Source organism: Athene noctua, chromosome 12 (genome assembly GCF_965140245.1).
Source record: "Athene noctua chromosome 12, bAthNoc1.hap1.1, whole genome shotgun sequence".
NCBI lineage: Eukaryota > Metazoa > Chordata > Aves > Strigiformes > Strigidae > Athene > Athene noctua.
This window is the reverse complement of record NC_134048.1, coordinates 20,204,801-20,225,651: the sequence shown is the minus strand read 5'-3', so window position 1 is coordinate 20,225,651 and position 20,851 is coordinate 20,204,801. Positions and strand designations below refer to the sequence as shown.

Below are 20,851 nucleotides of genomic sequence, written 5' to 3'. Positions count from 1 at the left end.
AACAGAAAGGCTGCTGAAGGCCAGCAGTGTGATCCAGCATATGTCCAGAGTCCCATTTTCAACTTAACGACAGTACCGTACTGCTCTGTGATGTGCAATGCTTATGCAAAGACATTTCATAAGAACTGCAGCGTATGACTGAGTCTTAACAATTTAGGGTGAGAACAACTTATTCGGCTTCTGCCACTGTAAAAAAGAATGGATAAAATTCTTTTCACCTAGCAAACTTCACTGGAGTCTCTCTCAAACTGTGGCCAACCACAGCTAATGCAACTTTTGTCCTTTGAAGTGGTTCACGTGGCTGTTTTGTTTCACCTTTTGTATCTGTACAAAGAGGCAATTCACCTAAAAAAAAATTAATGTTCTCTAAAAACATAGCGCACGTACTGGCTCCTCAGCCTTCATGTGCTGACTGCTGCTGTTACATAAGAGATTCAGGGCAGCAAGCAGCAGGTGAGAAGCACTGCATTTATATTTTAATTACCTTATGCCAGGAGTTTCTTCAGAGGTAACTTAATTACTATTTGTTCACTTACATTATTAAAACCTTACTCATGTCCTTCCATTTCAAGGACTTTTTCTACCTCCTGAAAACTGCATTGTTAAGATTGCAAATAACTATCTATTCTGAAATAATCCCAAGTGATAATTTTATAAATCTGTTGAGCACCAATTGTAATTACAGAACTTTAGCAATAAAAATTTAAAAATGAAGGAAAGTATTATTTTAGGTACAAAAAAAAGTCCTCTGGATCTTGGCTGATTTAAAAATTTTTCATCATTTGTGGGCTTCTTAAATACATTTTCAGCAACCGTGTTCTTGTCTAGAAATGAATTCTCAAAATATCATGTTCTGTGAAAAAAACCCTACTGTTTTATTAATGCCCTATTCCACATCACACTGATTATGCCAATAAGAATAAATATTTTTGCATAAATACATATATCTGATTTTTTTCTACAGAGATAATACATTATAATCTTAGTTTCTTATCTCTAGTAGTTTCTTATTTCTAGAAGAATTCATACACTAAAGGAATGTGACACTTCGAAGTAAACTAGCGGTACAGGTACTTCTGAGGTACTTCACTAACTGACGTAGATGTGATTTGCACAGAACCTTCCAATAAGGCAGTGGAATTGGAAAGGCTCTCTGGAAATATGGTGATTTGGCAAAGGGTTTCTAATGTTTTTTTTTCCGATATCGATTTACTCGCATCCGTTTGCCAACACTGGGGAGATCTAACCACCACGAGACTATTTAACATTTGATTTCTTGTTCGCTCCTGGAGGATTCATGTACCTGCCAGTGCCAGTCTAGACCATGTTGGCAGCTCTATGAACAAAAGGAGGGATTCTGGTAGAAATAGATTTACTTTTCTGCAGCAAGACACTTATCAGAACTGACAAGCATGCAATACTGAGGCTGCTCATGCTCCACACAATATATATTTTTTTCTACTGAAAAGCAGCTAGAATATTAATGAGATATTAATGTTGTTAACTGTGGGTGTGAGCCCACAGCACTTTCACGCTGGAGTAACCCTCACTCAGGCAGCCAGGTTCGCTGAACCCAGTGAGGTTGTTTCATTAGGAATGAATGCCATGGAGGTAAAAACTCCCTTTCAAATTATTGTGTCCTTGCAATTCTGATTCACATGGGTAAAAAGAGTTGGCAAGATTTTGCCCTAATTTTATTGCCAAAAGAGCTCAGTGGTTTGGGTATTTTTTTCCTGTTAGAGACTTACTGCAGAGTTCCAAAGGCAGCAGCCTGAGAACGCGCTTTCTTCTCACTTTTAAATTGGAGAGCATATAGATACAAATCCTGAAATGGATGCTTGAACACTTGAATAGTTTTCTAAATTAAAAATAATGGATTCCTAGCAGGCATCCTACCCCAGTTTACTCACAACATAGATTTTATTACCCCAAGTGTTGCTGATCATGATTGTAGCTACACAATAGTCATGTCAGAAAACAGTCTTATGGTGATGACTGAGCCACTGAAAATGAGTTTTTTCATGACTAATTTATTTTAGAAAGGGAGACAATGCTATTTATGTCATGTAAATGACTTAGAGAAATAATGCAAATGACATTGGACATTTACAAACTCATTATGATAATGGAAATCTTGAATAACTTGTAAGAGAGTTCTGCAAGTTCCACTGTTATGTTTGGCATAATGATAAACTTCTTAACAATCTCTTGATCATTTCTCTCCTTCTTTTTCATGAAATTCATCATATACGGATGCAGTACCAAACCATTAAGATGCAATGCAATTTAAATTATTTTAGAGAGAACCAGAAATGCTTAATTTATACCTTTTATCCTTGTAACAGAACTAGATGTACTGGATTCCTAAGCCATTAAACCAATCTCTAGAGATCTGCCTCTAAAATAGATTGTTCAGTTAAAAAGACTTACCTTTCTTACAAAAAATGAGTCTACATTTTTGTGATAATCTATTTTTTATTCCTCCTGCAAACTAGAGATTCTAAGCAATCACAGTGTGCGACATAAAAACTCCAGGTAAGGATGTCTTTACTATGATATGCAATAATCAGTTCCAAATATTTATTAACTGGCAATAGCACTGATCTGAATGTATGTGTAGTTATCACATCTGGCAGTTTCTGTAGCTTCTGTTTCCTCCCCCACCCCCTCAAATATAAACCAAGACTTGATCAAACATGTAAAATGTGCAGTACCCTGAACACATTCAGCCCAAGGAAAGAGGCATGTGGGTGTATTACCTTAAATTCAGTTTCAATGTTGGCTAGCCTGGCCAATTCATTGCTTAGCTCTAAAGCAGTAAGGACAGGGTCTTCACTGGAAAGAGACAAATAAGCAGCACTGGCTAATCCTTTGTAGGCATTCATTCTCGATCGAGAGTGACTAAAGGAATCTTTCCTCTGCTTCTCAATACATTCATTGCACTTGCAGAAATAGTCATGTGGCCTTTCAATCCGCGCGCCTTTTAGAAGTAAGATGTGAACAATTTCATACTCCTGGCAGTGGGCAGCAAGTATGATCGGGGTAATGTCATGGGAAAACCGAGTTCCATCTTCATCATAAGCGTAAAAATCATCATCTCTCAGTTCCTGCTCAAGAGGGCTGAGTGTGAGACGCTGTCCTTGTGCAAAGGCTGGATGGTTCAATATTGCTTCTACAATGCGCACGTATCCTTTACTGATGGCTAATAAAAGTGCATCTCCAACTCGAGCGAGATTCTCCTTTTTGAGAAGGAGCTCTGTCACTTCCAGATGCTCGTTCCCTACAGCTAACTGAAGGGCGTTTTGTCCCATATAATCAACACAATTAAAGTTCAAGGTTTTGGATTCCTCCAGCATTTTTCGCACAACAGGAATGTTGCCATATTCTGCAGAATCGAGAAAGCGTTCCTCTTCTGCAGTCAGGCTGGTGCCTTTCTCGTTGAACATGTAGGCTGGGCCCCGGATGGCCTGCCTCCGGCCCTTCTCCCGAAGGGTTGTGTGCCTTCGATGCATGGTTTTGTAATTGCTGTTTCTCAGCCTGCAGAAAACCGGAAAAGAAGGTTGGTTAAATTCTCGGAGGGGATAATTTCACATAACCTGAAATAAGGTTGGAAACGTCTCATTATGATCAGGTCTTGCTAGCTTTTTGTGTTCTGGGCCAGTTAAAAATCTTTTAGGATACATGTGGAATAAAGATTAGTCTCTGAACAACACACAGGTTCTCTTCTGACTCGTACACCCTTCGATTTCAACAAGGATAGAGAGAACATTCTGAATTTGAGAAATAGAAAAAAAAAAAAATATGAACACATTACTTAGAACTTCATTGCACAGCGTTTAGGAATGACATGCACACATAATATTTCTCTGAATTACTCTTCTTGGGTTTTATCCCTGAGAGCATGAGCCCTAAAGAAAGTTAGCAGGACTCCCCCTGTCAATAGACCTTGAATCAGGCCAATAAACTATGTTCCATAAAGTTAAAAAACACACTTCTAATTTTAAACACACAGTAAAAAAAAAAAAGAAATATATTGCATATTCTGCTATGATTCACCTGGTACAAGCAAACCACCTATTCATTCACCGCTTTTTTTCACGCTGCATAATACCTTTTTTCTGTTTCCTGATCTAAAGCAGTTTAATGAATATCTAATTTTCTCACTGAAATACAGTTGGCAGCTACTTTAAATACCAGTACCCAAATCCAGGGGCCAGTCTTGAAAAACACAGGAGTAACTCCTGATTTAACATCGCATCACTCCCCAGTAAGCATCTTTCAGAGAACTACTGCAGAAAGACAGGAACGCAGGTATCTGATCACAAACTGGGGGCAGATCAGAAAGGGTCATTAGTTTCCCCACCAATTAACTGGCTGAAATGCCTTCACTTGGAGTTGGTGGGATGAAGACAAACTATTCTTATTCTACCTTCTCTGGAACCCCCAAAGAAAACTATGCTGTGTGCAGCTGCGCTCAAGGGGGAGTAAACATACTGTTGTATGAAATGAACTGAAATCCTAAACCTATCAGTGTTTTTAAAACATCGACACTTTGCGTTAAGTGCCATCTCACTGTCTCTCTTCTTTTAAAAATTTATTGCAGTAGCATCTCAACAAGATGATAGTCTCTCTTTTAGAATCTAAGCATGGGAAGTTAATTGCCATCCTAAGCCCACAGAATGTGCAGCCTGAGTGAAAAGGTAAAAAACCCACCTCTTTGACAAAAGGCATTTGCACTCAGTCCAATAGCAAGTCCTAAACCACTTGGGTAAAATTTTCAAGAGCCTCTTTATCTGCAGTGGGCAGATGTAACAAATAAGCAGGTGTTAATGCTCAGTGGGTGGCAAAGGTTCATCCTTCCATGTTCCATCTGTTCCCCAAGTCAGTTTTGACCTTCAGTCTATGAAAAGTTCATGTATTGCTCTGAAAAAATACGACTGGAGTTTGAAAGTACTGTCGTGAATGGTGAGAGGAAAAGGTGCCCGGAGACAAAGTGGAGTAGATACATCACCGTCAATATTTTGTAAGAAAATAATAATGGAATCAAGCAAAAACTCAGGGGAATAAAGGGTATCAGAAACACAAAATACTTAAAGTGCCAGGACACAGAAATTCTCCAGGTAGCTGTTCTTATGGAACTAACATACACATATGCATCTATCATTTTAATTCATCGCTCTTTTACTGATCCAGAACAGAAAGTTAGGACTGAAAAGTTTCAAACAAATTGTACAGCAAATTTTTAGCAGCTACATTAAAATTTAAACACATCCTAAGAAAACAATTTTGTGACCATATACGGTTGAAAGAGAGGTTCATAATTAAGAAACTCTCCCCCTAAGCTTTGATGCATCAGTATAACAACTTAATAAAAGCCGGAAGAAATGGAACATATCATCCTTTGCTCCACTGAGAGCTAAAGTATTATATGAATCTTAAAAGTAATCCTTTCCAGTGTGGTTGAAGAAGTATACAGAGATGAGGGCTGTACGAATAATGAAGGAGACATCGTGAAGTAAATTAATTCCCAAGATTGCATGAAGTTTTCTAGAAGAGAAAACAATAACATAAAAACAAAACAAAACAAAACAAAAACCAACAAAAAAACCCAACAAACCTATCTAACGAATCTAACACTGACAGGGAGACAGAGGTCTCTAAAGCAGCAAAATGCCTGGGGTAAAACTGGGGCCCGTTTGAAGTCAACAGTACAAGTTCTGTTGATTTCAGTGGAATCCAAATTTTGCAAACTAGTATGCGCACGCACAGGCACAATGTCCCCAGCGGTTAGCTTTCATCTCAGGAGCAGTCCCAGTGATGCCAAGAAGACTAACATGTGCTTAAAATGAAGCATTTAACCACATGCAGAAGTGCTTATCTAAACTGGAGCTCATGTCCTTGGCTATTCAGGGCAGGATTTCAGTTTTAAACCTGCACTGAAGTCTTACTGAGTTCAAGTAAGGACTAATACATACAGAGAAACACTTCTGAACTGTGACTTTGTTAAATGGGGACTTAGAGTATCAGAAAGCACTTTACACATTTGCAGTCTTGGGACTTCCTGGATGTTACATTAAATCTCTTAAAATGTTAAGCGACTTGGAAGGATGAGATAGTAATGACTTAAGCAACTGTTGCTGGGATCAAGTGGAAACCAATCCAGCTCCTGTAGCTGCTCAGTGATGACCCGTGAGTGCTGCAGGATGGCACATGCCTAAATATTTTAGGGCAGTTAATTGCAATAGCTGTTTCAATCTGAAGGAATTCCACTGGGCTTTTCTGATGTTCAGAAACCATGTGTGGTAAGATATTTGGCAACCTTGTATTTGTCGTTATATTTAATGGTCAGTACTGGAAGCAATGAAGAAATATGGATCATTTCCAGCAGTGAGAAAGGTATTAGATATTTTGCCTGATGTCCAAGTATAATTCTTGAGACTTTGTTCTTTTTTTCTTAGAAAAAATGGTTTTCTCCTGGTACGTTATTACCTCTAAAGGAGAATCCAGATAGCTGGGACGGATAACCTTATAATCACACCTAAAGCGAACATAAAACTATATAAAAAAATTACCATTTGCCCAATTCTAACATTTTTGCCTGAGAAAGGAGGTTAGCGTTTGGCCTAGAGCTAATTCACACCGGTTTGTTGCATATGTAATAACATGCCAAAAAACCCGACCTTCATTTCACTTTCTTCAATTCAGAGAGAGCACTGGTTTCATACTGTTTCTAACAACAGAAATTGCATCAGAAAAAGAGGAAACAGGAAAGCAAACGTGCTCTCCAAAAAGATAATTACTGTACAACAGTTATCTTGCAATAAACGTTCTGCAGGGATGTCCTTACGGCACAGGGCTCATCTCCACTCCCCACAGGTAAGGGAAAGAGCACCATAATTCAGAAGGCTTCACCTCAGATGAATTATGACCCCCAGTCTTACTCATGAGCTTAGAAGATCAATATCTCAGCTATCTCACTTTATCATCTTTATCGAGAACAAGAAATGAATAAAAAATTACACTTTTAACTTTGAATAATTTGACAAGAAATGCTCAGCTATCAACTCCTGTTCTGAAAAGAAAGTTATAATTATGTTTGACCTGAGCACTGAATCATGATAGAGAAGTGGTAGTGCAAAGAGTAATATATGCAGTAGCTGATCATCTTGGGAACTGTAATGGCATGACTGTGCTCAGCGCCTTTTTCCATCCTGCTTTTCACCTCTGTGCAGGCAGGTTTAGAACTAATCATATTTACTGAGCTTGTGTAATGTGCCCTCTTAAAAAAAGTAACCGTAACTTGATTGCATTTATTTTACCATTTTCGTTTAAAGGTGCTTTGCATTGAAATTACTCTGGATTTGCATATTTTATTGAGACGGCTAATGATCAAACTCATCAGGCACTGCAATTAAATATTGTATTTTTCTAGGAAAGAGTGCCAATGTGTGCAGTGTGGTTGGAAAGAAAACGGTCTCGGAAAAGAAAACCAAAAATTTCAGGGCCTAAGTACTGTTTGCAGCAAAGCGCATCCAGCTTTACGGAGCTGAGGGAGCCGTGAGATGTCTGAACTCCTGTGGTGAGTGGAGAGGAACAGCAATTTCTGAAAGGTGATTTAACTCTTAACAAATCTTCCTCTGGGACCATCTCACTTTCTAATTAAAGTGGCTAAGAGTAGGTCCTTGCAACTTGCACTGGCAGTACTGGGTGCTGAGACATTCAACGTCTGAAAAGGGAACACGGTGTAACATTAAATTTGTTCTTAGTGTGGTGTCACTGAAACCACTGCTGAAGCTGGAGCTCTCCCTTTTTGCAACCCCACCCTCTTAACTGGTCTGAGTGCCAGATGTGGAGAACAAGGTGGATATAGGAAGAAAGCTGGGCTGCTTCTTATTCAGCTTACCCCAACAAATATCCTTTCTCCTTGATCCTCCTTTCCCCAGAGCTCCGGACTACACCACGCAGGACCTTCTGCTGCCTCACTAGTCCCACACAAAGACCTGCGGAGGGGCAGGGCTACCACCTAGAGCTAAGGCTCGGAGAAAATATTCAAAGGCTAAATACTTTAAGAGGCTAAATTGGAGTTTTTAGACAAGGCTTTGAACCAGAACTTCAGAAGCAAGTAGGACAGGCCGAATAGTACCTGCTTGAGTTTAAAAACATCTGAAGTCTGAATAGGCGTTGAAATCAATGAGTATTAGGTACTGTGACAATTCTGGAATTCTCAGGTGATGTCAACCGTTACTTGTCTTAAAGCCTAAAAACTGAGAAGGGCATTTGAAAAGGCAGCTTCAGGAACTCTGACTACACTTTGGGTTTGCTTTCACTTAGTGGAGAGAGGCTGGCAGGAGCCTCCCTGTGCCCTTTCAATGGCCCCCTTTGACCAGAAACTACAGAAGAAACTCAGGATATGTAACCGTTACTATGCCCCATGTTGGGTAAAGCCACCATCAGAGTAGACTTTGATGAGACATTGACTCTGTCTTGTTGAAAAGGAAATTTCAGTTTCTGAAGGCCATTTTGAAAGCATTACCCTTGGTTCCTGCAGAGCCTCAGAAACTGTCAGATTGACACTTTACTTATTATTTTTCTTTCTACTTACATCAATATTTCTAAAAAGGATCAGGGCACATGAAGGCTGCAGACTCCCTGAGGCCTCTTTGGATTTGACACAGCTCTTATACATCAAATGGACCATTTTCCCTATTAACCCTTGCTTCTACCTAGAAAACCTGATCATCCAAGACATGCTATAAACATGAACAAAAATTAAGGAAATTAAATTCTACAAGCAGACACCAATTGGTACAGAAATGAATTCATTTAAAAGAGTAAGTCAAATTGCTCAGAGCAAAAACGGTAGGATGTTGCATATTTTAGTAAAAAAAAAAAAAAGCACAACATATTTTGAAGCAGACTCCAGACTTCAAATTAGGAGCACAGACCAAACAGAACTGCACACATTTATTATCCTCTGTGCAATAGGTTACTCTGGTGTTCCAGATGCTGTGCAGACATACATTACCAGAGCTCTCTGATACTCTTTTTCTCCGAGATCTTAAATAGCTTTCTAAATCTTGCCTTAAATCAAGATTTACCCTTAAGGCAAAAGTTTTAAGCATCCTTTTTCACATATTACTGACTTACTATGTATACAGACTCAGTATCATTTGGGGTGGTTGCTTTTGGTTAACAGCAGCTTATTCTAAAGTCTTCTAAGCTTTGAAATGCTTAAGTGCTATTTCCTTTAATTTTGGGATGTCCAAAACACTAATTCAATACTGTTAGCAACATGGTGATTCTCCTACATGAAAAGTTAGGTACATACCTAGGGACAATTAATAGACTTTTAAATCTCAATTCAGGCTATTCATTCACTTGCAGAGTAGCCCTACAGAGCAGTTGCATGAAGAAATATCCCCTCCCCACCATTCCCACTGCTCATATAGATAAAAGAAAATGATATTTCAAGGTTAGACTTTGAAAAGAAGCTTCTCTCCCTGTGGAAGTCCAGGTGCAGTCAGCAAAACCACACTTTTTTTCAAACCCCTTTAAGAAATGGCAGCACAGGATGCATTCAGGAGGACAGAGCAGGCCTCTCATGACATTAAGGGATGCTGATGAATGATCCACACTAATGCTCCCATTGTCTTCTTGTCATGAAGCATAAGGTCTGAGGCCAATAACCCAGGAACATTGAGGACAGACCACCAAATCTTTACCAGCATCTGCATTTTCATGTCCTTCCTGATGTCTGTTAGGAAAGAGCAAACTCTGCCTTGTGGTTTGAAAAAAAAAAAAAAAAGAAACAGAATTTGGCTTTCTATCAGCTATCTTTCAGAAAAATCCATCCACTGCTTCTCAGTTGTCTCACCCTCCCCCTTCTTATAAACTAAGCATTAGTATTTTCTTTCCCATTCCAAAGCAACATTATGCACCAAAACAAGACTTTTACAGTGCTAGAGACCATAAAATAAGCACCTTGCTTCTTGTATTCAGTTTCTTCTCGTGTTAGAATATACATACTGAGGTTTCCTTCCTTCCTTCCTTCCTTCCTTCCTTCCTTCCTTCCTTCCTTCCTTCCTTCCTTCCTTCCTTCCTTCCTCCCTCCCTCCCTCCCTCCCTCCCTCCCTCCCTCCCTCCCTCCCTCCCTCCCTCTTAATACAGTTGTGAAGATGACTGATGATTACAAAGGTATCACAGAACACACGTGACACAGACCTACCAAAATGAAGACTATTTTTACATTCTCTCCCATTGTCATTAACATATCTGGCCACCAAATGAACAGTCATGACAAGAATGAGTCCTACCTTTTTATTATTATTATTTTTTGCTTTGATCTGGCTTTGGAAACTAGGAATAATTAATCCCCACTGCTGAAGCACTTCAAAACTCAGGCTCTGACCATACCGAGAACACAACAGAGGAATACCTGTTCATTCATAAATTTTTACTACTGACGAGAGCAATGAAAAATATTACTAACTGTGCAAGCAGGGGGCAGTGTAATGCTGATATTCAACAGACAGTTCTATTGAAAAAGCTCTGAAAAGAACTAGCAATCTCGGTTCTAGCTGTATTTAATTTTTCCCCTGTTGCTGCACCCTTTTCATTGTTCAGTTCACAGTTATCTCAAGACAAGAAAAAGCGTGCACAGAAAGACTCCTGATAACCATTAGACCCAGCAAGCTGCAACAGGCATGATACAGCGTCACGTATTTACACCTCTCATTGTTCCTCACCTTGCCTTGGCCGAGAAAAACAAACCCTTCAAAAATTCACCCAGCTACAAGAGAAGACAACAGCGTGGCTCCGAACCATGTGGCCGGTAACAAACAACAAGCCCTTCGAGGTGCGCTGAGCCCGAGCACGTTTGCACAGATTCCAAGGGCAGAAAGCCAAACCAATTTCCCACGCAGCCACCCACCTCGCTCACGCCAGCCCGTACTCAGGCTTGTAGGAGACCGAGTCGTGCCGAGACGCATCTAACCCCAACAAAACTTCCCGGTGCGCAACTAGGGACGGACATCAGAGCCCCGGCACCGGGCAGCGGGGCGGAAAGGCGAGTCGGCTCTGGAAGAGGCAGCGCCCCGCGCCTGCCCGCCGCTCCCCGCAGGGGCAGCAGCTTACATGTGCGCGTCGGGGCCGGGTCCGCTTCACTCTAGAGGCGCGGGGCGCTGCGCGGCGCTGCGCGGGTGCGGCCGCCCATGGCGCGCCCGCTGTCCGCGGTGCTGGAGCGTCGCTGTCCGCGGTGCTGGAGCGTCGCTGTCCGCGGTGCCGGAGCGTCGCTCAGCGCGGCCGGACGGGGCGGGCGCTGTCCGCGCTGCTGCAGCCGCCGGCGCGGTCGAGGCGGCGTCTCATCCTTATCCCCGCGGCGCCGCCGGGGCAGAGCTCCCCGGGAGCGCCGGGGATTCGCTTCCTGGAGGCAGAGCCGGCTGCGAGGTTGGCATGTGAGTTGCGTTGTCCTCCCCGTCTTCCCTCCCCCTCTTCCCACGCCGTTGTTCCTCCTGTAGGTGTGGATTTGAGGGGTTTTGTGTGGTTTTTTGGTTTGGGTTTTGTTGTTGTTTTTTTTTTTTCGGCGCGCCCCCTTCTCGGCCGGAGCTGGGCGAGTCCCCCTGCCCCCTCCCAAGGGCTGCCCCAGAGCAGGCGTGGCGAGAGAGCCTTCCCGGAGAGGGCAGGGCTGCCTGCAGGCTGCCCAGCGGGGCGGGGGGCTCCGTCGGGGGCTCTCCCCCTCACACGCCTCATCCGGCTGTGCCGCCCCTCCGCTGGGAGTGGTCAGTGCCGCTTCTCTCCGTTAGTCGTCCCCAGGTTGAGATCGTTTTCTGTCTTCCCTGGGAGATTTTGTCTCGTAGGGGGTGGCCGAGGTGGGATGTGTATGTATGTGTGGCGGGGTAGAGCGGGGGGAAAAGAAAGCAACATGCAAAATAATGGGTCGATGCAATCAATCCCCTCTCTTGCTTGGCAGAGGAGATCCGCCAGGACAGCAACTTCAGACTGCACCCGGGAGCGCCGGGGCACCCTTCTGTGCTCTTTCCCGAGCGGTAAGAGCAGCTGTTCTTCCCGGGACCCCCCAGGATACAGCCACACAGCTCCAACCATACAGGGGTCTCCAAGCCCATGACCTTCCCTGTCCTTCCCTACCCGTGCAACTCCCCTGCCCACTCGCTCCTCCTTACCTGGACGCGGGGATCCCCACCTCATCACGCACCCCTTTACAATTACAAAGAACGCCAGCCCGCCTCACCTGGCGTGTCTCCGGGAGTTTAAGCCTGGAGGAAACCCTCTGCTTGGAGAGATGGCGGTGGGAGGCAGCGCAGGGCTCTTGGAGCAGCACCGGCGAGAGGATGGCAGGATGCTGATTTGCCCCCAAGTTCTCCCTCTCCCACCCCCTCACAGCACTGGGTGAAGTGAGGGCACTGATTAAGAGATTTTTCACCAAATTTCAGTCTCAAATCTGTATAATCAACTCGGTTTAAGACGTTAATTGAATGGAAACACCTGAGGGAAATGCTGGGCACAGGCACTGACCGTTTTAGCAGGGACCCCTTGAGAGCTTGGTGAGGCTTCTGTAGCAGCAGTGTAAGAGCATCCCAGACCATGCCTTTCAGAAACCCTTATGACAGCTGGTGCAGAGCTTCCATCCCACATCCCCAGGCAGCTGTTACCTTCACCAGCCTGAGCTGTAGTCACAGTGGTGAGGAGGGTGAGTCTTTTCCTACTAAGAGGTTTTATGGCTCAAATAAGGGGGAGAGTGTATTAACCTCTGACTGATTCACCGCACTCTGTTTTGACACTCCCTTCCTGTGCCGATATCTCCTGCCCTCTGACTGTTTTGTTCTTGCCTTCATCTTTGGCTTCTTGGAGTTCAATAAAAAAATCAGGAGGGTCCAGATGGGTAAAACTTATGAGAAGGACGTGGATGTTACCAGGCTTGAGGGAGAAGAACATTCTGAGGGAAAGACATCCTATGAAATTAAGAAGAAAAAAAAAAAAGAAAAAAAAAAAAAAAGAGGTTCCACAGCTATATACTCACTTATGCTGTTTGAATAAACTTGAAATGATGTAATCCTGCACAGACACAAAGCTCTGCTTAGGGGTAAGAGTAACCCCTGTCTTTTGCTTTTAGACAACTTTTTCTCTCAACCAAAAAAAATAGCTCTTCAGGTATCTTGGTATTTGTCTGGCCCTTCTCCCTTCAGAGTTTTCCTTTCTGCTGTTCAATACTTACCTGTCACCATAACAAACTAATTAAGAATCAAATATGTTTACAGGTTCATGCACTAAAAATATTTATTTACATTTCCTTTCTAAGGCTTGGGAATACTTGCAAAAGCTCTTTTTTTTTTTTTTTTTTTTAATTGGGTAGATAAGAATTGAAGACTAGAGAAGACCAGCATTTTTTTCATTTATTTTATTCATAGACAGTATTGTCAGCTTATCTGAAAAAATGTTCATTTTAGGGTTGAATATGTGATTGTTTTGACTAAATGCAAGTAATCTTTCTCCCATATATATCCTGGGGGGAAAAAACAAACAAACAAACAAAAAAAAACAACAACAACAAAAAATCCAAAACCACAAACAAACAAACAAAAGCAAACCACAATGCAAAAAAAAAACAAAACACAAAACCTAAAACCCCATATATGGAATCAATGTACTGCATTACTGCTCCATGTGTCTGTACTGCTGCAGGTTATATCTCCTGATCCTTCTTAGTTCTAACTCCACTGGAAAAAATTCACCACTTACATTTTCATGGACTTTTTTTTTTTTTTTTTTTTTCTAAAAAAAGATTCTCATGCCCTAGCAAAGTTTAACACTCAGAGTTATCAGGAGGACCTTTTTAATAAGCTTAATAATCAACAGCTTACCCACTCCATAAATCTGCAGCTGATAAAATACTGACAGCACTCCCAACTGCAATTAATTATGTCAGATTAACACATGTGAAGCAAAAAAGTGGGAGGGAAGAAAGTGACTGAGAAAGTCTGTAGTCTGTTATTATCAATGCACATTAAAAATATTCAAACTACGGTTGTAGATTTCTGGTAAGGCACATCTCAGAATCAATGGAAACCCACAGCTACAGAACCAAGAAATCTTACATCTGGATCTCTTAAAAGGCATTTATTACAAGGTTCTGAACTTCTACAAGTTGCCTTTCATCTTGATTAGCTTTGCATTTTGCTATTGCAACAGTTTCACATGAAAAGAGTGTGCTGAGAAATCTATTTCTAATATTACACAAAACTCCTCTGACTAAAGTCTTATCGACTAAAGAATTACAGAAAACTTGGTTGATTTTTTTTTTTTTTTTTGTCCTTGCACATCACCAACTATTTACATTGTTGTACGCTGTACCAGAAATATCTTTACCCCACTGGAGGCAAGAACAACTCTTGTATGAAAGAATCAAGTATATGTTTGAAATAAATATAAATATATATATATTTGCTTCATCTCACCCTTTTCTTTAAAACTAAACAAACCACATAAGAAATGTTGCATCCTACCAAAACCAAGCAAGCACATATTTCACTGCAGGAACAAAAATATGGAAACAATTAGGAAATTTTAGTAGTCATGGAATTGTATAGTTATGGCATGACACTGAACGAATTAAATATGGAGACTTCCAGTTCCTCTCAAGGTTTGTAGTTTTGAAAGCTTTTGAGTTCTTATTGAGCTCAGTATTCTTTATCCTCAAATATTATTGTATTCCCAGACATACTGCAGAAAGAAAATTGCATGAGAAAACTGAATGAATGTAAAGTTCTACTTTTGTTTGCACAGGTCTGATGTTTCCGACAGTTGTCCGTAGGACACCAAAAAAGACTAAAGAAAGATATTTTTTTGGGGTGAAAAGCTTAAATGAAGTGAAGCAAGACGACTCAGAAATCATGGCATTAAACTTCTGATTCATTTTCAGAGTAGTTAATTCTCCAGTTACTCAGCAGAGTCCTCTCTGTTGTCTCTTAATTATTTCCACTGTTCAAACCAATTAACTGCTGTCACAGCCAGAACAAACCAGAGCACAAGTGGAAGTTCAGCAATGATTTGTCAGAAAAGTTTTTGCTTCAGTTGATAAACATTTTTTTTATGACAAAACCATCTTGTCCAGAGGCTACTGTTTCATTTAGTCACTGATAACCTAGACTTGATCCTTCAAACACACACGTGTGTCAAGCACCAACTTTTCAAACTCACTGTCTCAGCTAAAATATAAACAATAAAGCAAAAGCATTAACAGTCCATGCGGGCTTGGTAGGGTTCCATCTTTTTTCCCCTTTTTGCACTGCTCCCCGCTCCTGTTGCCCAGACCTGAAATGACAACCCAAGGATCAGGGGAAAAGCAGCAGAGTTCTGCTGTGCTTTTGGCAAAGCCAACGCAAGAAAGATGGGGAAGGAGGAAGGGCTGAAACCAACGAGTGCTTATAACTTCTGAAAGATGTGGGCAACTAAAAGCATGAGATCGTTTCCTACCAAGCCCACGTAGAACCAACATCCTACTATTTATAGCTAGATATTCACACATAGGCCTAGCTTTAAAAATTCAAGAAGATAATGCAACACATATCGCATATATTTCTAATTATTTCTGGAATGGGACCCACCTGAACCAGCTTTGACCCAGAGAGGAAAGGCAAAATATTGCTTTACATCTTTATATTACTTTTACCATCTCATGAATTTTCCATTCTCTGGAGCTATTGGTTGTGATGACTGGCAGCTTACAAGGGTATCTATGAATAGTAACCCTGTTGGGTGTACAATCTCAGCTAACATCCTTCCATATGAAAAAAAAAAAAAAAAAAAGTAAATGCCAAAGTGTCCTCATATTAGAAAAGAGGCAGAATACATTTTGATTACTCACTTTCTGTCTAGCTGGGAACCATTATCTTTAAGATGCTTTTATTCACTTCAGTGACACTTTTTGCTCTTTTAACTACTTTCTTTACTGACCTAACTACTTCAGGGTAACTTTACTAAGACTAGCAGCTATCTACCCCCAACAAAGATAAATTTTAACAGAAGTAAGTGATATCCCTCAGTTAAGAGAAGCATCAGAGGAACCAAAGTGATGGGTTAATTAAAGAAACTACCAGCAATGGGATTGGTTTGACAAGTGCCTACTTCTTTTAACCCATTTTATTTCAAGAACAATTTATATGATAATCAGATCTGGTGCAATTTTTTCCCATTAAAAATAAATGATCCTTACATGTCAAAAAAAGAAGAAGTATTCTGTTAATAAATCTGACAGTTAACATTTGAATCAGTAGAAACTCTGGAATACAAATAAATGTGTTTAATTTCTTATAGAACCTCATTCCCATTATAAAGTTATAAATATGGGGAAAGAATTTATTTACAAGTTAAAAGCTAGGGAAATTTAAACTGGAAAGATAGAAATTCTATTTCTTTTTTTTTAATAAATATAATCTGTGCCCTTCTTATATTACAGACTTATTTCCTTCTAAAAGTTATGACTAGGTTTTGTCAAGGTCATTCATATCATAGACAGTGATATTTCTATACATCTCTTGGTAGGTATGGCTGCAGAAAGCGTTGCACTCGTATTTTCTGATGTTCATTTTAAGAGCAGTGTGACTGTCCTTCATTCCCTGTGTGAGACATTACCAGCGGTATATTCTTTGCTGCTTATAGAAGTACATGTGCACATATTTAAGTGTTTGCTGCTGTTTCCCACCAAACAGTACAATCCTGAACCTTTGCAAGCCTCAGACATTATTTTAGCCCCCCCCCTTCAAAAAAAAAAAAAAAAAAAGATTTCTCTGTATTTGCTTAGATTGTCATTCAGCACAACAATGGATGCTTAACTTTCAGAACCCGCCCTCATTCCCGGTGCCACTCTGAGCTCATGTCCAAAGTCACACACACACACTCGTGCGACTACCGCAGATACGAGGAAGAGATGTCCTCGGTGTTGGCACCAGCTCTTTACACTCTGAATTCCTGGTGATTCTGCGGTTCAGGATCACATCAGGGTCTGGAAACAGCACTGTACACCTTTTCCTTATTTTCTTTTCACACAGTAACAGCTGGAGAGGTGGTCCTGCAGTTTTGTCAAAGATTTCTGTGAAAGGCCGCATGCTTACAAACACCCTTACCCTTTACAATAGCCTTTCTGTTCTCCTCCAGCTTCATTGCTTCTTCCCAAACTTTACCAAAGCTTTCTAGAGCCTTTCTAATTTTCTTTATTATTTTTGTAGATGGTTGAGAATATTTGCTCATCTTTTCTGCATCTAAACCATTGCTTCCTTTCTCCTGAGAGTACAGGTTAGGGATGAGTTGCCAGATGGCCGCTCTTACACTTAGGCATATATTAATTTAGCCTTGAGCTCTTCCCATTTCCCTTCTGAATCCCTTCCCTCTGTTGTCTTTTCGAATCAAATTTTATGCAACACTTCCTGCACGCTTCCCAAATACATTTGGTTACAAACCCCATGGCCATTTTTTCCCATGATACCTTCTCTTTCTAGAACCCACTCTAATTGCATTTAAAAGTCAGAACATATGTCTTGCTCTCACAGAGATGTCCATTCCTACTGATGTGTCCTGAATTACTTGTATCTCAATTAAACATTACTCCCTCCAGAAGTATCATTTAACAGAACAAATCTGGTGTTATTCCTGAGGAAGAAAGATACAGAAACTGAGGGGCAACAGGATAATATCTGTCTCCAATATAAAAAATGAATATTTATTTTGTGTCCAGGTACAGTTAATTATGTGTTTCATTAGTTTATTTCCCTCTCAGATGTTCTCTTTTTTTTTTTTTTTTTTTAGCATTCTGTTCATTTTTTTGTTCCTCTGTTCACAGTGTTGTAAATTGGCATGATTTCAAGGAAAAAGGATTTTATTCTAATTGCATAGGCAAGAACTTTTACATCTGTTACTGCCAAATCTTCCTCTACTCTGTGAAATGAAGAACTACCTATGGGAAAAGACCTTCACAAAGTACAAAACTGCATACAATTGTGTGATTACTATAGAGAGAATTCACAGCAATCATGCGATTTTTTTTCCCCATATTTTTATTTTACAAGTATTCCTATGGAGAAGATCATTGATAAGGCTATTCCCTAAAACATTGTACATACAGAAAAACCACATAAGACTTACTTCTATTTCATTTCCATGAGAATCAATGCACACCATAAACAGCTGAAATAAAAGGCCTGAAAAGTACTATGCTTTTTGTTGTCTGGAGTAAAAAAATCTCTATAGAGTGAACATTCGAGAGGAGGAAAAAGACATAAAATAAAACTAGATATTCCATGTAAGAATCAGAACATAATGGGAAATTCTCTTTTCAGAAATTTTTTCTTGCGAAACAAAAATAGAGAATTACAAATTCATAACTGATTTTTTTTACATGCTTTTAAGTATAGGTCAAAAGAGACATTTTTGCTTCTATGATAGTGAGATACCTTATACCTACTTTCACTATATGATTCTGGGGTGTAATCTGTAAATATGACATCATTTTAAAGTGGAAAAATGCAAAATACCAATGCCATCATATGTTTTTAAAACAAACGCTTGAACACTTTTTAAAGAAATGGCCACTCCATGAAAAATGTTTTGTCAACACTAAGTTTTCAGTTCTGGTTCGAATTTTGAGCACAAAAATGTTCTTTGACTTTTCAGCCCCCAGAAATAGCCACTCTTCCTAGCCCTTTCAAATACTTTGGATGCCTCTTAGGGGGTGAACACAAACTCTACCAGTGACAGTCCAAGCCCTCAGTTGTGCAACTGCTTATCCTGTAGGTATCGAAACAATCAGAGGTTAAACAGGCATGATATCGAAGCCATTTTTCTCCTCACTCACTTTTCATCCGGGATAATTTAGAGTAGCTTAGTGCTGTAGAGTAAGTAGCCCTAAACTACCATGGGCACAATCACCAAGGGCAAAGAGCAAGAGGACACAAGTCCTCCTTATGGCCAGTGTGGTTTTGATGAGTGTCTTGTGCAGCAGCAAGGTCCCAAGAGCCCAGACACCTACACTTGACAATTTCTCCCTGTCACAGGGGAAATCAGACAGCACTTTGGGATAGTTTTTTAATTTCTTCAAGCATTAGAAGAGGCCAAGATACAGAACCAAGATTAACTGTGTTGGTCTAGAAAAAGATTTTTTCCACCTAAGCCTTTGTGCTTGTGCGGAAACTGTACACAATGTAGGACAGATGATCTGCTTCATTCAATCCTGCCATAATTCAGAAGAACCTTAGGTAATACCCCAATCTGCAAAATGAAAGACTTAGCCCTTGAAATCAGGGGTTCCATTAATTTTTCACTTCAGTACTTACAAACACAGAGGGTTCAGACTCTATCAGTGACAGCTATGGCGGTACGTTTTAGCACAAATGCTGTGAACTTTGTAGTTAGAAGGATGCTTTAGGACAAACAGACTGCTATGTCCTGGGCCTGAAAGACAACATCTGAAAAATTTTTCTGAATCTGACTTGTTTTGGCCTTTCTTCCTCTCTGGAGCATTATTGTAAACAGTGTTATCACCAGACCAAGCCTGTCTACAGCACATCCGCTTATGGATGCTGATGTGATGCCAGTGCTCTCAGAGTTATCAGCTAAAGCAAGCTCGCTGAAGGTGAACTTTCTGGCAGTACTTAGAAAGCTTTTAATCTAAAAAAAAAAAAAAAAAAAAATCAGAAATAGCCATTTAAGATATTTCAGAAACAAGAAAGTTGTTAAAAACTTCTCCAGGACTGTCAGTAACCAGTCAAGAGCAGTTACTCTTGGAAACGTCACAGTGTGATCAGCAGTATGTGAGAGCAAGGCTGCTCAATGGAATTTTTTGGCTTTAAGACAGTGACAGTGCCGATGGAAGATCAATCTCTTTATAGGAAAGAAACCCCTCCTGCAATAACTAACAATTTCATACAGACTAAAGTCTCCCTCAACAGCCTCTAGAATCAACAGAAGGAGGTAAAGAGATTCAGATCTCGGGTAAGCAGATCCACCACTGAAAGCTGATGACAGAAAGATTTAAGTGCACCAAATTTAGCCTGGAGTAATCCCATGCATTTTCTGAAGTGTTTGACATAATGTATCTGCTCATTGATTGAACAAAAGAAAAAATTAGCAAAGATGCCAGCTCACTTCACAAAACCACTAATAAATTCCTTGTCCACAGCATGTTGAATGAAGTCAACAGGTTCCAGGCACTGTATTTATTTAATTCGTTCCTTCTGTCTTTGATCTTCCATCCCAAACGCTTTAATCTCTAATAATTATTCTTTCCTTAAAATAAAATCCACAAAAGAAAGGCTATTGCATATAACATTGTATTATGTTCAGCATACAGCTTAGATTTGTGGATCCCTAGTCTTATTCTGCATTTTCAGCACAGAAGAAACAATGAAGAAAGAAAATATGAAAGAACACAGCCCTTCTGATGAGACTCTGCCAAAGTCCTTCCACACTGGCTTTGTCAAGTTCACACATGAATGGTGTGAGAAGAGGAGACAAGAAAAACATCACCAGCCTGCAGTACCTTCATCAGCCTCCCCCAGCAGTTAGAGTTTCTCACTGGCCTCCTTCTCAGCTTTTGTAGCTCAAAACAAACAAACAAAAATAATCTTTTTTTGTGTGTGTGACTTAACATTAATATAGATTTTGCTAAAAAGAAGCTATTGTTGTGCTATGAAATGTGACTGGTGTACTAGAATCTCAAAAACCCCAGCTCTCAACAGTATTTTAAAGTGTCCCCCAATTTGATACTTGTATAAAATGAACATAATAGTAGTAAACTTACATGCTGAAGTGGAACCTGCCTGTGGTTGAACCCCAGGAAAGCTGG

At 40.4% G+C, this 20,851-nt stretch overlaps 1 protein-coding gene across 6 annotated transcripts in view; it reads right to left on the bottom strand.

Moving 5' to 3' along the window:
• TRPC7 (transient receptor potential cation channel subfamily C member 7) overlaps nucleotides 1-20,851 on the bottom strand; it is a 114,941-nt gene that overhangs the window by 69,732 nt on the left and 24,358 nt on the right. For 3 of the 6 annotated variants that reach the window (XR_012634399.1, XM_074915687.1, XM_074915691.1), the window contains exons 1-2: nucleotides 11,134-11,717; nucleotides 2,760-3,537 (exon numbers count right to left, since the gene is read on the bottom strand). Coding sequence is in view for 5 of the 6 variants with exons in the window: in XM_074915687.1 (XP_074771788.1) it covers nucleotides 2,760-3,537; nucleotides 11,134-11,135 (780 nt within the window). In the remaining variant the exon portion in view is untranslated. Of the gene's footprint in view, nucleotides 1-2,759; nucleotides 3,538-10,930; nucleotides 11,005-11,133; nucleotides 11,718-12,531; nucleotides 12,598-20,851 lie in introns of those variants that run through there. The other 3 variants (XM_074915689.1, XM_074915690.1, XM_074915688.1) reach the window with 3 other exon arrangements.